General features: G+C 43.8%; 1 protein-coding gene across 6 annotated transcripts in view; it reads right to left on the reverse strand.

Moving 5' to 3' along the window:
• Positions 1-1,024: 1,024 nt before the first annotated feature.
• LOC111957525 (ARF GTPase-activating protein GIT2) overlaps positions 1,025-14,248 on the reverse strand; it is a 35,886-nt gene continuing 22,662 nt past the window's right edge. The window contains exons 7-21 of one of the 6 annotated variants that reach the window (XM_070437030.1): positions 14,143-14,237; positions 13,704-13,749; positions 12,014-12,065; positions 11,810-11,882; positions 11,467-11,564; positions 11,168-11,279; positions 10,920-11,050; positions 10,634-10,783; positions 8,330-8,602; positions 6,800-6,877; positions 4,476-4,558; positions 4,159-4,344; positions 3,620-3,745; positions 2,659-2,722; positions 1,025-2,495 (exon numbers count right to left, since the gene is read on the reverse strand). In XM_070437030.1, the coding sequence (XP_070293131.1) occupies positions 2,283-2,495; positions 2,659-2,722; positions 3,620-3,745; positions 4,159-4,344; positions 4,476-4,558; positions 6,800-6,877; positions 8,330-8,602; positions 10,634-10,783; positions 10,920-11,050; positions 11,168-11,279; positions 11,467-11,564; positions 11,810-11,882; positions 12,014-12,065; positions 13,704-13,749; positions 14,143-14,237 (1,780 nt within the window). In that variant the 3' untranslated portion in view covers positions 1,025-2,282. The remainder of the gene's footprint in view (positions 2,496-2,658; positions 2,723-3,619; positions 3,746-4,158; positions 4,345-4,475; positions 4,559-6,799; positions 6,878-8,329; positions 8,603-10,633; positions 10,784-10,919; positions 11,051-11,167; positions 11,280-11,466; positions 11,565-11,809; positions 11,883-12,013; positions 12,066-13,703; positions 13,750-14,142; positions 14,238-14,248) is intronic. The other 5 variants (XM_070437028.1, XM_023978373.2, XM_023978372.2 and 2 more) reach the window with 5 other exon arrangements.

Consider the following 14,248-nt stretch of genomic DNA (forward strand, 5'->3'; position numbering starts at 1 on the left):
GGGCTGATCCAGGAGCTGGAGAGGCAGACCAGACGCCGAGAGGGAGGAGGAAGAGGGCCAAAAGACGGCTCGGATACAGGAATAGCCTGTGTTGACCGGGGTCAGTTGGCCGGGTTAGATGGAGTGGAGGGAGGCCCAATGATGTAGCTCATTGTTCTCTCTCCCCTGCAGGTGGCGCAGTGGGAGGAGCAGCGCCAGAGGGGGCAGGTGAAGGAGAGGGATGCTCTAAGGCTGCAGGAGGAAAAGCGGAGGCTGGAGACTCGTAGGATGGCCCAGCAGGGCTACCAGGACATGGTACTGGTCCAGTTCCATTAGGGCAAGCAAAGCCAACGTTTTTACCTGGTAGCTAAACAGATGACAATCAATTTGGCAAATATACATGCCCCTCCATATGTATTTGGAGGTAAAAATGGCTCATTTCTAAACAGTAAATCAGATATGCATGAAAATACCTTAATAAAAGGTGACATTGTGTACTGTTGTCTTATGACACATTTGATCTTAAATCCAAAATGCTGGAGTATAGAGCCAAATCTTGCATCACTGTCCAAATGCATGCGGAGTGGGATGTAAGCCTATTGCAGTCGATTTGCATTGCTATGTTTTTTTTGTGTTAATTGCTGAAGCATTGGATTCGTTTTGTCCCCTGTATTTACTCTTGCCTTCCTCCGCTCATAGATTTTTAGCAGACCTGATCAGCCTGGACATGAGGATACCGTGAGGCCAAAAGACAATCCTATCATGTTTTTATACACAATTATTCTTAACGGGTTTAAGATGTGTCAAGTATTCCTACACCATGCTTATATCAGCTGCTGCATGTGGTGGTTGTAAGGTATGTTACATATTTAGCAAACTGGTTTAAGGGTGTTGTAATCCTGGTGTGGTTTTATGTTTTTCTGATGGAATAGTTTTTCACATTAACATAATTTCTTTGCACGTTTCTCTACACATCACAGTTGCACAGTACGTGGCCAAATACGACATGGCATGAGGTTACAATTATAAATTAAGTTTATATAAAAAAAAAAATAAGGCTTCCCCCCCAACTGTAGCTATGTTTACTGCACAACTGACACCTGTTATGAAGTCCATTCAGAACATGAGTCAAGCAGAGGGACATTTCCTTGATTACATTTCAAGTATAACACAGCTCTGAACCATATGCTGACGACAACCAGCCACTTGTGGAAATATCTACAATCCAATTAGTTGCACATGTCATAAAGCTAGCAGCATTATAGAACGGAGCACAAACACACATGGAAGAGGGCAAATGATTATTTGCGCTGCAAATCTATCCACTGTCACAGTACTAACACTGTTCTAGCACAAGACTGTGTCTAGCATCTTAGCTTATAAATAAAAAATTCACTAGAACTCAATACAAGTACAACATATTGCTGGTGAAGAGCATCATTTGCCCCCCTGAACTAGTGTTGAAATGCAATAATAGATGGTTCTAGTAGATGCAGTTTGAAATGAAAGCAATTACGCTTGGACGGGGGAGACATGGGCATTGCAGGGATACAAAAATGTGCACAGATGAGTGATGGTTCATCAGATCCAACTCTCCCAACATTCCTCCCTACGCTTGCTGGAATTGTATTAAATCATACATTAGAATTCCATAGTTATGTAGCTCCAAGGGGAGTAAAGTTTGTTATACACTTACGGCTTATTCATAGCGTTCACCACATCCTTAACCATGTGGAATACTATACTGGATCGCATTTGGCCTGGGGGCTGCCAGTGTGAGACCCCTGGTTCTGAGAAGGCGCATCAAAGTGGATGAAAGGCATTTCTCAGGAGGAGGGTATAGGTGTTAGGGAGCTAAAAAAAAAATGGCTTCTTCGTTGGTGTGAGAAATACTGTATCTGGACGTATGTAGAACCACAAAACTAAGAAGTGTGGTTAGGAAACTGCATATTAGCAACAAAGGATCTCCTGGAAATGCCCAATCATCTTGTCAGTATTTGGCTGTACTGTGGATTCCTGTAGTAGCTCACAACAAACAGCTTCTCCCTTCCAGTTAGTAGAGCTACGGATGATTTCCCATAGCTGTTCAGTCTTTTTGTCCCAATATTTATACTCTCATTTTGTACATTTTGTATTTAAATAAATTACATGCAAATATCAAACACAGATTTTTTTTTAAACAACCACAGTAAAACAATGCATAAAAAAAAAACATAAGTTAATGGATGAACAATACATTAACAAAATGGAGACGTTACAGGGCCATACGGTATCTAAAAGCCCTGCGACGGTGGCCATGATGGTCAGTTGCTGTTCTCCTTGGTGGTGATGGTGACAAGCTGCTTGGCAGCTTTGGCAATGTCATAGGCACACTGGATAACCTGCTGGGTGACCAGCTGCAGGTCGGGCCCTGGGCCTTCCTCGGGGGGCGCTGCCTTCCGACACTCACCCTGGAGCCGGAAAGAGCTAGACGTCAACAGGCGCAGGGGGCCTCTCACCATCTCCGAATGGGGCCTCTGGAAAGCGTAAGGTGAGATGAGGTTAAACACATCATGCGACTATGAGCTGGGTTGTGTTCATTAGGCAATAAAACAGAAGAGAAAGTTATTTTCCGTTGCAAAACATTTTTAAATACCTTTGCATGTGAGTGATGGAACCATGGAGGATTTGTAAGCTTACCTTGGGAAAGAGAGCGGCCATCTCTGTCACGGCCACATATATTCTTTCGGAGCATGGTATAAAGCTGTAAAAGAAAAGGCATCAGGAGAGTGGTTAATAAGACAGTCTCTTAACATAATTATTTCATGGAGGAAATCCAAAACTTGGATTAAAAAGTTACCTTTTGCGATCCCAAAACAACACTATTCAAAACAAGTCACAAATAAAAACTTTTTAGTCTGGGTGAGGAGGGGAGGCAAAACACAACACTGGCCAAGCTACATGCTGGAATACAAACCGCAGTCCCAGGTTAATGCTTGGTTAATCTATTTTACTATTCCAAATATTGCATTCTGACATGGTCAGACAGCAGCTGCCACAATTCTTGTAGCCTGGATGCCAATCTGTTTCTGCACTATGGAGTAGGCAAGAGGCAGTGGCAACCAAGCTACTGTATAATTCACGGTTAAACAATAGGAGTGAGGGATTAGAGCTGATCATGTGATGAACTATCAGCTACACCAAAACAAGAAAATATATATATTTTTAATAATTGCTCATATGGATATTAGACTACAGGGCACAATTCCTTAACCTAAACGCATACATAAATGATCTAAAATTGATAAGACTGCTTATATTCATTATGCACTTGGTGATGGACTACTATGGATGCAACTAGCTCCAGCTCCACTCTAAACACAAGGAATACCACACATGGGTACCTTGAATATCAAAGCTCTTTGATGGGTTGTCTGAGTTTAGTTGAGGTAGTGGTGTTTGCGCTGATGTTTGCAACAGAAGAAATGAAGAGAGTAGGTGAGTGAGAGTTCATTAAGATCAGTCTTTCACTCTAATGCCTAGCAGACAACACACCATAGCAAAAGGAGGAAATCATCGGAATTGGGAAACAGCAGGGGCAGGAGAGAGAGAGAGAAAAGACACTGTGCCTGGGAGGCAGGGACAGAGGCTAGTAGAGTACCGGGAGGCAGGATCAGGGAAGCACAGGCTGAGGGGCTGCATGGGAGAGGGGGCCTTCTCAGCCCAGGGCACCAGGGTGCTGAAACAGCCCAGACTGTGCCTGAGCCGGCGCACACCCTCACAAGGTCTGCTTACAGGAATATGATAGGGGAGGGGGGAAGAGTCACCCCCACCCCCGAAAGAATGAAATGCCAGCACGAGGAGGGGAGAACACAGAAAGTGGAAGAGGTGAAATCATAGGGAAGATTATTATTATTTTTAAACTGAACCGAGAAGAACACATACTGTAAAAATGCAATAAACAGCGACAGTGGGGGAACTGAAGAAGAATCTAGAAAGTGGAAGTACTTTGAATACAAAAAAGGGAAAAGGCGACGCTGCTATAATGAATTCGGTTAAACAAAAGGGGGGGGTGACTATCTGGAACTTTTCAAGAAACACAGAAAAAGCCTTGTTTTATCTCCATAGAGATAGTTACAACAGAGTTTTATTTAATTCGGCTTCATTGTTCGAGCTTGTGGCCTGTCACTTCTTCCTCACCTGTCGTGCTTGTTCTCCTGCGCGGCACGGAGCAGCTCCTGGATGTTCTTGGTGATCTGCTCCGTCTTGCGGATGACATCCTCAGTGCTGGGGAGCGCTGAGTCGGGTTCTGCCCCCAGGTCATCCAGCTCAGGGATGGAGCTGCCCTCCCCCAGCCAGCCACTGCTCCTCAGCCTCCCACGTCTACTAAGGGGTAGACAGGATCATCCAGGATGTTACTACAACCTCTGCACCCCTACATCCAGCCCTAACTGTCCACCTGATGTGCAACACAGAAAGCAGTGGCAACTTCAAAGTGACACAGTGTGTGTTCCTACCCAGAGTCCTTCATCTCATGGTCATTGGTTGTGTTGTCATAGTCACTGTCTGGCATGCTGCTCTGCTTGTCCAGCTTGGAGGCCTAACATGAGGGAGAGAAAACGAGAGTAACAAAAATGTGTCACAGTGACAAATGCCAATGATAATGCAAGCAGAAAGAGGATATAGATTTCTAGATAAAATCCCAATTTCAATGCACTGCATCATACTCACAACATACAAAATAGTTTCTAGCAGTGTAGCCCAACCATTGCATTATATCTATCTCTAAAACGTAAATAGGAGCTGACAGAAATTTGACTTTGAAACAGTTTTACATCGTTGTATGGCAGTGACAAATGAAACGAACTAAAACCACGGGAAAGCAACATGGAGAACGACAACGCATTAAACAAGTCAACAAGCAAAAGCATGGAAGCACAACAGAAAATCATCGTAAAGCCTTTTCAATTTCATTGCCAGGGTTAGTAAAAATAGGTTATCCGGGGGTTAAAAACATGTTTTTCTACCCTCACACAATTGGAAAAAGTTGCAAGTTCAATGTCTATAAGCTAGTGTGACAGAAACCACACTGGACAAATGGAATGGCTGATTGATTGGTACCATGCCAAGTGGAGATGCAAGGCTGGTTCAATGTCTATTGCGTGTAAAAGATGGAGACTTTTGGACGATATTAAACCATGGCGATGAATCAAGGGCCAAATGCATAGTCCAGGAAAAGCTTCAAACACTGCCACGCTGGCTGCACCCCTTTTTAAAGCCATATGCCAAGACAGATGAAGTCAGGGATGTTTGAGGAGAGAGAAATCGCTGGATAGCTATCACACAGAAAGAAACAACCGCTACTGAATTACATCAGAACCATGATCCATTCCAGATCTCTGATCCAAGACTTTCATTAAGAGTCATAATAACTTTCATGACATGGAATCAAGGTTCCGATGAATTCGGGTCAAAAGTCAAGAGGGGGGAAAAAAAAGCACTGTGACAATGGACAATTGTGTGGCACAAATTCAACGTAAGTCATTGGCTAAGACGATGCTGATGGAGATACTGCTTAACAAACGTGTATTTGACCATCTAAAGTTGGCTGTACTCAATACGCAATACTGTGTGGTGCTCCACCCAGCCTGTAAGCGTTTGTGCTGCGTCACAAGACTGGTGCACAATATCGCTTGAGCTGTACTCTAATATCAGATAGGAAGCTTTGGGTGCACAGCACTGACCCCGCACTGTCACATCCGCGCAGATCCCGCCCTCTTTCTGCACAGAAGAGAAACTATGTAGGAGGAGGTGCGTTTTCAAAGAAAGGAGCAGAGACAAACACCAAGAGGGACACAGGCCACATACCGTACAGTTACATACCCTTTCCAGCCTAGCCCAATAGACCCGCTCAAACAACATCCTCTTCCTGTCTGCAGGACAAGATGCCAAGACCCACACAAACTACAGCAAACTGCCGAAAGTGGGATTAGCTCATACAGGTGTTTTGTTGATTTCTCTCCCACTGGGCTTGCAGTTCTGCGCATGTCAGTCAAAGGCCCAGTCCAGAAACAACCCCTAGCCCCTACCCCCTAGACACTTGTGGAGCTTTGATAGGTTTGAGCAATATGGTGATAGCTCCACCTTGCCCTCTGATAGGTTCGGTGGAATTGTTATCATATTGCTTTAAATCTTCTAAATCCTCTCAGATCTTCGACATGATTTCAGCAAGTGTCTAGGGGGTAGGGGCTAGGGGTTGTTTGCTTCTGGAAAGGTCCACAGTCTCAGTGAGGAACAGACTCCTGGATAACCGGAGAGTTTGGGTGTTACTAGAGGGGAGGGAGGGCGTGCTGGATGAAGCTCACTGGGCGACAGCCGTGTGCTGATTAGAGATGGAGAAAAGATGTCATCAATAAAAAATATATATAAAAAAAAGTACAGCAAAATGTTGGCTATGGAGGTGGAAGGAGCCCAAGGCTTTTTTTTGGTTAAAATTAACAGCATGAGGAATTTGGGAAAATGTAAGAAAGAAAAATCTCAATAGGCTGAGCGCTTAACCTGGCAGCTGGTCTCACGGAGAGTAGGCAAACCTTTACATCGAGATGGGTGTGTGATCTTGATGCATTGAAAACCTTCTAGCTGATTGTAACAGGCATGAGGATGAGGACAGTGATGGTGGAGATGCGTGTGGGTGGTGGTGCTTAAGAAAAGGCAGCCCATGGGGAGGGGGGGGGCTCATGCAGCAGGACAGGTAGGGAGCAGCATATGGAGGGAGGGAGGGGCTCCCCCAGTAAATTTGCTGCGTCCCGAGAGGCACGGACCAAGTGAGGAGGTACTTAACCCTTAGAGCACTTTTGTCCCGAGACCAGGACATGAAGGAGGGGAGGGATAAAGAGGCCACAAAAGCACCCCTTCCCATCTAGAAAGGGGTTCAAATGATATGTTTTAAAGAAATAAAACAATGGGTTTTATAAAAACTAGTTAGTGCTCTCAAGAATAAAGTCTTGTTTAAACCACATCATGGAAATAACAGGGTTTGGGAACACTAAAATAAAAATATCATTCAAGAAAACAAAACCATAGTAAGAATGAAGAACACCATAAATTGTGATTATGAAAAGGAATTACACTTAAATGACTGCATTTCAATTCCTTGTTGGATCTGAGCATACTGTACATCAAATCCCATACCTTGAACGTTATAAACATCTAGACAATGAACATATTTTATAATTTGATATCGCATAGTACACGTTTGTTTCATAGACATTGAAAGGTGCAATCCGGGATTCGAACGGCAACAAAGCGTTACCCACCACCTGTTTTGGTGAACAGCTGAGGGAATGGGGCTGGAGAAATGCAAACCCTCAAATTCACAGAGCTACAGATGAAAGGACAGACCATCCATGAGATTGCAGGGTAAAGTTTTTTATTTTATTTTAAGCTATAGACTATTGTTTACAATTACATTGTTAACAAACAATGGCGTGAAACAATCTTACACTTTGAGTTCTGACCGTGTAGAACAAATATATGTGCCAATCCCGAATTGCTCCTCTTGAAATACTGTACCAGAACTAAGAGATTCGTTACAATTAGAAAAACACAAAATTCCCATATATGTTTAAAAGAGAAATGACAATGCACCTGGATTTAGAACCAGAAATTATCTTGTTAGTCAGAGACAGAATCAAATAAACACTGAACAAATTTGAATGGGATGTTTAATTCTTATTTGAAGTTACATGAAAACCTACAAAATATTTCAGATTCAACCTTGAAATAACATTTGTCTATTGTCTACCTGAGAAAATGTTTGAACAGAGTACTCCGAATACCTTCAAATGCACCCGGCCTTTTCTTTGAGGAAATCGCTGATCTAAACACATTAACATTGGTGAAAGCAACAGAGTGGAAATGTTTGCACACGTCCATTCACGTAAAGATCAGGGATTATCTCAAGGAAGAGAGAGGAAGGATGCATGTTAAAGGTATTGGAACAGGGGCCAGGTGAACATTGTGGAAACCAACAGCCCTGAGAAGAATCCTATGAGACTGCAGCCATTCAGAGCAGACACCGAGTTGAGAGTGGCTATGTGTGACCTGTGTGACCTGTGTGACCTGTGTGCTTGGCATTATATTGGCTGATTATCACCATCAGGTTCCAAATAACAGCTACAGGCAAACACTACCAGTACACCAAAGAACAGATTTGAGTAAAAGTAGAAAGGAAAGGGAACAATCAGAGAGAAAAAAAGGACTGCAGAAACAGACACAATGAGAAAAAAAAGGAGGAGGAAGAGGAGAAGACACCTAAAAGATGGAAATGGGAGAGGAAATAGCAAAGGCTGGATGCGTGATTTTTACTTACATGAGGTGGGAGGAAGGGTTGCAGGGTGGGGACACCCTCCTCTGGGTAGGGGGTGTCCCCCTTAGGGAGGTGGGGCTTCAGACCTGAGCCAGTCTCATAAATAGACATGGACATGGGCCGGCTGGCCCGCGCCGACTGCCGGCGCTTCATGGCCGAGGGACTGGAGGAAGAAGGGTCAGTGTACTCTGACCCGCTGCTGATGGGGACCTGATAGATATGGGTGGTTGGGCCCTGCCGCCTGAGAGACGTGTTCTCGCTTTGCAGAGAATGCAGCTGGAAGAGACGAGTCAGCAAATACACTAAGAGGACGCTTTTCTTATCAGCGAGCAAGGTGACTTGTTTTTCTTGCTTTATTCTCTACTTGCTAAATGCTTTATTCTCTACAGGGCGAATCCTGACTTTCACTTAAGTTGAATTTCACTTGTCATGAATTGATGTCAATAGAAGACTAAGTGAAAATGTAACTAAAGCGGATGTTAGGATTTGTCCCCATTTCCCCTTCCTCTAAATGTTTACTTCAGGTGTTGGGAACTGTCAGCATCCATCTGTACGAAGCTAAGGCCAACGCTACTACTCATGTCTTTAGAACATCGTCTTGTTAAGCATTTCCCCGCTGGTGTTACTCATGCTAGGCATCCGAAAACTCCACTCAAAAAGCAAGGGGTAAGAGCAAGTAGAAAGTGTTGCAGGCAAGCCAAACAGTTCAGATAGATTAGACAGAGACGAGCTATCTGAACTAGATAGATAGATAGGACAGACAGGATAGATATATAGGACAGATAGAAAGCCCTCAATGGCGCCCTCTATCCAACTCTATGGTCTGTGCTATTTATTCAGAGAGGGCAACAGGGAAGTTCTCTGACGGCTAAGAAAGACAATCGAATGTGCCATCAGTTCAATCAATGCCAGCCCACACAGCTAAATCACATACTGTACACGTCCACCACTGAGGAATGCCAGTTTGACTTCTACTGTCTGTTCCATAGAATATTATTGAGAGCATTTTTTTTCTTTCTTTAAAAGGATGCACGACCCAGGATAAAGAAGGGGTTCAAATGCACGATCCGGAGCCTACATGTCTGCAACAACAGCTGTTCAAACCACGACAAGAGCATCTCACCACCTTGTAGAGTCATACCCTATATTTCTATGGTTACTCAATCGTTCTCGTAAAAGGCGTTTGTCACCATTTATGCCTTTTAGGTTGAACAGAGGCTGTTGATTGGGGCAACGACAGTTTGGTCTATTGCCAAATCAAGTGGTGGACCTGCTGTTGGGCTGAAACACACACTCCGGATTGTGACTTGAAAATCATTAGGGATTCCGTATGATAAATCATAGGGGTCATATGGATAAGAAGACTCCAATTTAGAGTCAAACGATAGTGTAACACTTTGTGTGGACCGACTGTGGAGGAGAACTCTGGAAGTGACAGTACTCCTGAGCATTTAAGATTATTATGAATGGACACAGGGGCCCTGATCCTAAATCAGCACTCCTACTCTGAGACGCTTTATAAATACAGCTTTGTTAGGAAACAATCAGACGTAAAGAGTCTTACTAAAACCACAGCAGAGGACCATTGGAATGTTTTCGAATGACAAAGGCAAATGCTGCGCCTGTGTAGCAATAAGAGCTGTGCTATCGAACACCTTCAAGGAGGAGTCTTCTGATGAGCGAACATCAAGGTTAAGAAGAAAATCCCGTATAATTGATAAGCTTGTTGAAATCACAATGCAGGGTCACACAGATAGAACACAAGATAACAACAATGCTATGCTTACTATGTTAGTCACCATACAAACGACTAGAGGAGGGAAATTCACAGTGCGAGTGATGTCATGCTGTTTACTTGAGCATGCCTGTTAGTCGTACCATAAGAAAGAACACCGCTTTCAGTGTATGATACACTGTATCCAGGGGGAGGGAGATAGTTTCCCACAATAGAGTGGAGCAAGAATGCATCTCTTGAACACAAGTAAAAAAAATAAAAATGCGAAGAATTTGTCAAGCCATAGAAGCCATTGTCTGAACATGGACTGAAACATGCTGGCCCAAATAGTGGAGCTAGATGGAGAGCAGTCTTGCCTTGCAGGAGAACCTTCCCAGCAGCCTGGTGGTTACCGGTTAGGATCCTCACTCGAACCAGTGTGTGAAGGGAGGTTACCGTGAGGGGAGGGACCAGAGCTCAGCTGACCAACCGCTGTGCCCCCCTCAGTCCAGCCCTCCGTCCCATTGGTCGAGTGGCAGACGGACCGAACGGTGTTAGTGATCTGATTGGTGGATCTCTGCAGTGGGCGGTACCTTTTTCTGCATCAGCCGCAGCTCGTCGCTCAGGTTGCTGTTGACCTTCATCAGCTGCTGGATCTTGGCCTCCGAGGCCGACAGGGCGTTCTTCACCTCCAGGAACTCCTGCACCGTGACAGGCCCGTCTGACAGGTCCGAGTCCAGACTCTGTAGGGGGAAAAGTCAGAGAGGGTGGGCTTTAGGACTTGTCTGAGTCCAGACTGCGGGCGCTCATTTTCAGGTTAAGTAAGTACTACTTCAAACCCTTTACTAGGTTTGCGTGCCAAGAGATCACATTAGTCACCTTGGTCCGGTCCTTGCCCGAGAGTGTCTCCTTATCCGTGTCCTCGTCAGAGGCCACGCTGTCGTAGTCCGGTTGGTCGTTGTCCAGACCATCGCCACCACTCCGGCTTTTTAGGATGAGTTCAACGTTTTCTGTAACCACAAAGCAAATGACCCCTTTCTCATTTCATATAAAGACATGCAATTTTATTTATGACCATAAGCCATGTGTGTCTGAGATAGTAGGTCCATTATCTTCCAGTACTTTACCTTTGGGACGTATCGTAGAGTTCCCCAGCTGTCGACGTTTCGAGTCGCTTAATATGTCGATGACAAGAGTTGCAAATTCATGTGCGTTAAATCTCGCAAGCTTTTGCCGTCCCTGGAGAAAAAATAAAAAAGCCTAGCAAAATGCATCCTCTCCTACTGCATCTGTTGAAACGTCACTGAGGGAACCGAGAATCAGTCATATTTAAAGGGAGAGAGAAAACCAGCAAGGGGGAATGTATTTAACTAAAGCAATCAGTATCAAAGTGTTAACTAGGGAAGGAGTTATGCAGCAGACTTGCCTGGTTTCGTGTGGATGAGTACTCTGGGTTCACAGGAAGGAAAGGCACCACTGTGGTCTCTGTCACCAGGGTGCTGTGGTTCTGTGTCGCCAGCCATACTGTGCAGAACATAGAGGAGTGTTGCATCAGGGCCATATTCATTAGGAAACGCAAACGGAAAACGTTTTGCAACGGACAACAAAAATGTGTGTTTCTTATTGGATAAGTCTAGGTAGTCCCTCCCTGTTTCAGTCCGTTTGGTGCCAAATGAACGCCACCCAGATGTTTGACTGGACATGGTGGACCGAATGCTTAAAAAAACATGCACCGACCATTACTCCGCATCACTGTCTGTCCGTCTTACCAGCATCGGTCTCCCTTCGGTCCACTTCGTCAAACACGTCCATCGCCAGCTCCTCAAATAAATGATTACTGAGCTGAAATGAAATGTGTGATTTGTAGAAAAATCAACCCAGAACTAGTTGTATGAATACGTTTTTGATTACATAGGTCTCTAGATTGTAATATCATACAACTTATCCATTCAAATCTTAAAGTGAACACTTACAGACTGGAGTTTCTTCTTTGCCGCCTTTGCCAGTTCTGATAAATCTAAACTGCTATACATGGGGGAAAAATAAATCTGCTTAGCCTCTCATGTTGAATGGGAGGGGAAATGGTCAAACCTAATTATGATAAAATACTTACATGTTCCTTATCCATCAAGACAGCAATAAAAAAGAGAACATGTTTTGAGTTCAAATATCAGAACTATGCTATAATAAGTTAATAATATGCTGTAATAAGACCAACCAAACTGTAGCAATTTAGCTCAGATATGTATTATTAATATTATGGTGCAATAACAATACTGGGTACATTCACACTAGTCATATTAATAAAATAGTTTGACTAAAACGTTTACATGCTTTGCAAGAAGAACAATTTCCCTAATAATCCGGTTTACATGGACACATCTGAAATCAGGCTACCTGAAGGGACTTTGATAAATGCAGAAAATTGTCAATCAAAATAAATGTTCTACCACAGCGACCATGTTCTTTTTTGGAAGCCATTTTGATTCTGAGTTCGGACATATGAAGTATGTACGTCAAAACCATTTCTAAGATGTATACTTTCAGTTTTTCCCGAACTCACTTCCCTCGCGCAAAAGGAGGTAGGCTTGCGCTGCTGGTGCTAACACATTCCCAGACCAAATACACCGCTGGAACTCAGATTAAGGTGTTTATATGTCCTAATAATTACAACAATTTCCCAGAAAACCTAGTGTTTTAATTGGCGTATGCTTACTTAAATGATGACCTTACACCAATTAATATAAGCAGAGTAAGGTGTTTACATGACTAATGCCATACTCGGCCTACTGCCATAATCTAATTATTAGTGCGCATGTAAATGTACTCAATGATTTAAGGGGAAGATTATGATCTTGACAACATGTAACAATTGCTTCAGCCTGTTTCATCTCATGCCTGATACAAAAAGGCACAAAATATATGTCCTAGCAGGCTCTAGAGTTGGATTGCACTGTCAAACAGCTCACGTTTTCTTTGCCCCCCCCAAAACACATTTAAAACTTCACCCACTTTACTTATCCTAGAACAAGCCCCCCCAAAGTGCTATTTAATTAGTCTGGTCCCAGATTGGTTTAAGCCGTCTCGCCAACTCCTACGGTCATTGTCAGTTGGCAATGACAACGACGAAAGGGTTCGGCTATTTTTCATTATACCTTTATTTAACCAGGTAGGCAAGTTGAGAACAAGTTCTCATTTACAATTGCGACCTGGCCAAGATAAAGCAAAGCAGTTCGACACATACAACAACACAGAGTTGCACATGGAGTAAAACAAACATACAGTCAATAATACAGTAGAAAAATAAGTCTATATACAATGTGAGCAAATGAGGTGAGATAAGGGAGGTAAAGGCAAAAAAAAAGGCCATGGTGGCGAAGTAAATACAATATAGCAAGTAAAACACTGGAATGGTAGATTTGCAGTGGAAGAATGTGCAAAGTAGAGATATAAATAATGTGGTGCAAAGGAGCATAAATAAATACAGTAGGGGAAGAGGTAGTTGTTTGGGCTAAATTATAGATGGGCTATGTACAGGTGCAGTAATCTGTGAGCTGCTCTGACAGCTGGTGCTTAAAGCTAGTGAGGGAGATAAGTGTTTCCAGCACAAAGCCTGGGACCAGGCTACTATTTTATACATTGAGCCACACAATGCTTCCTTACCTGTCGGCCATCTGTGGGACGATGAAGTGTTGGCCATTTTTATGATCTGAAAGCAAGCACGGATGGGTTGTGGTGATAAGAAACCTCATGGGAGACACTGTATGCGATCAGTTGAGTAACCCCTGAAACTAGGCTGCAAGCGTTGCGTGTGCATTGTTTCTTGTCTGCTATACCAGAACCGTAGAGGCAAACATCTAAAACGCATGCCACTTCTGTGTGTGCTTCAGAGAGGCATGTCTCTGCCCTAGACGTGAAGCGGAAAAATGAAATGTTTAGCGACCCACGAGTTGCTTCGCTGACGTGCTGCTTCTGTGGCTGGTGTAGCATTTCTCACTGATTACTGTGGGTTTGTTTCAGCTGTGGCTGACGGACGCTAGGATAAGCGGACACGCAACACTTGCAGTCTAATTTGAGCAGGCGAAAGCCTCTCCTCACTTACTAGGCTTTCTCCCACAGAGATAGAAAGCCAGTCTGTCAGTAAGTTCATACTGGATCTCTACCAGCCTATCAGCCAGGTCATGGTAGCCAGCTTGCCTGAGAAAGAG

This window comes from Salvelinus sp. IW2-2015, linkage group LG33 (genome assembly GCF_002910315.2).
Source record: "Salvelinus sp. IW2-2015 linkage group LG33, ASM291031v2, whole genome shotgun sequence".
NCBI lineage: Eukaryota > Metazoa > Chordata > Actinopteri > Salmoniformes > Salmonidae > Salvelinus > Salvelinus sp. IW2-2015.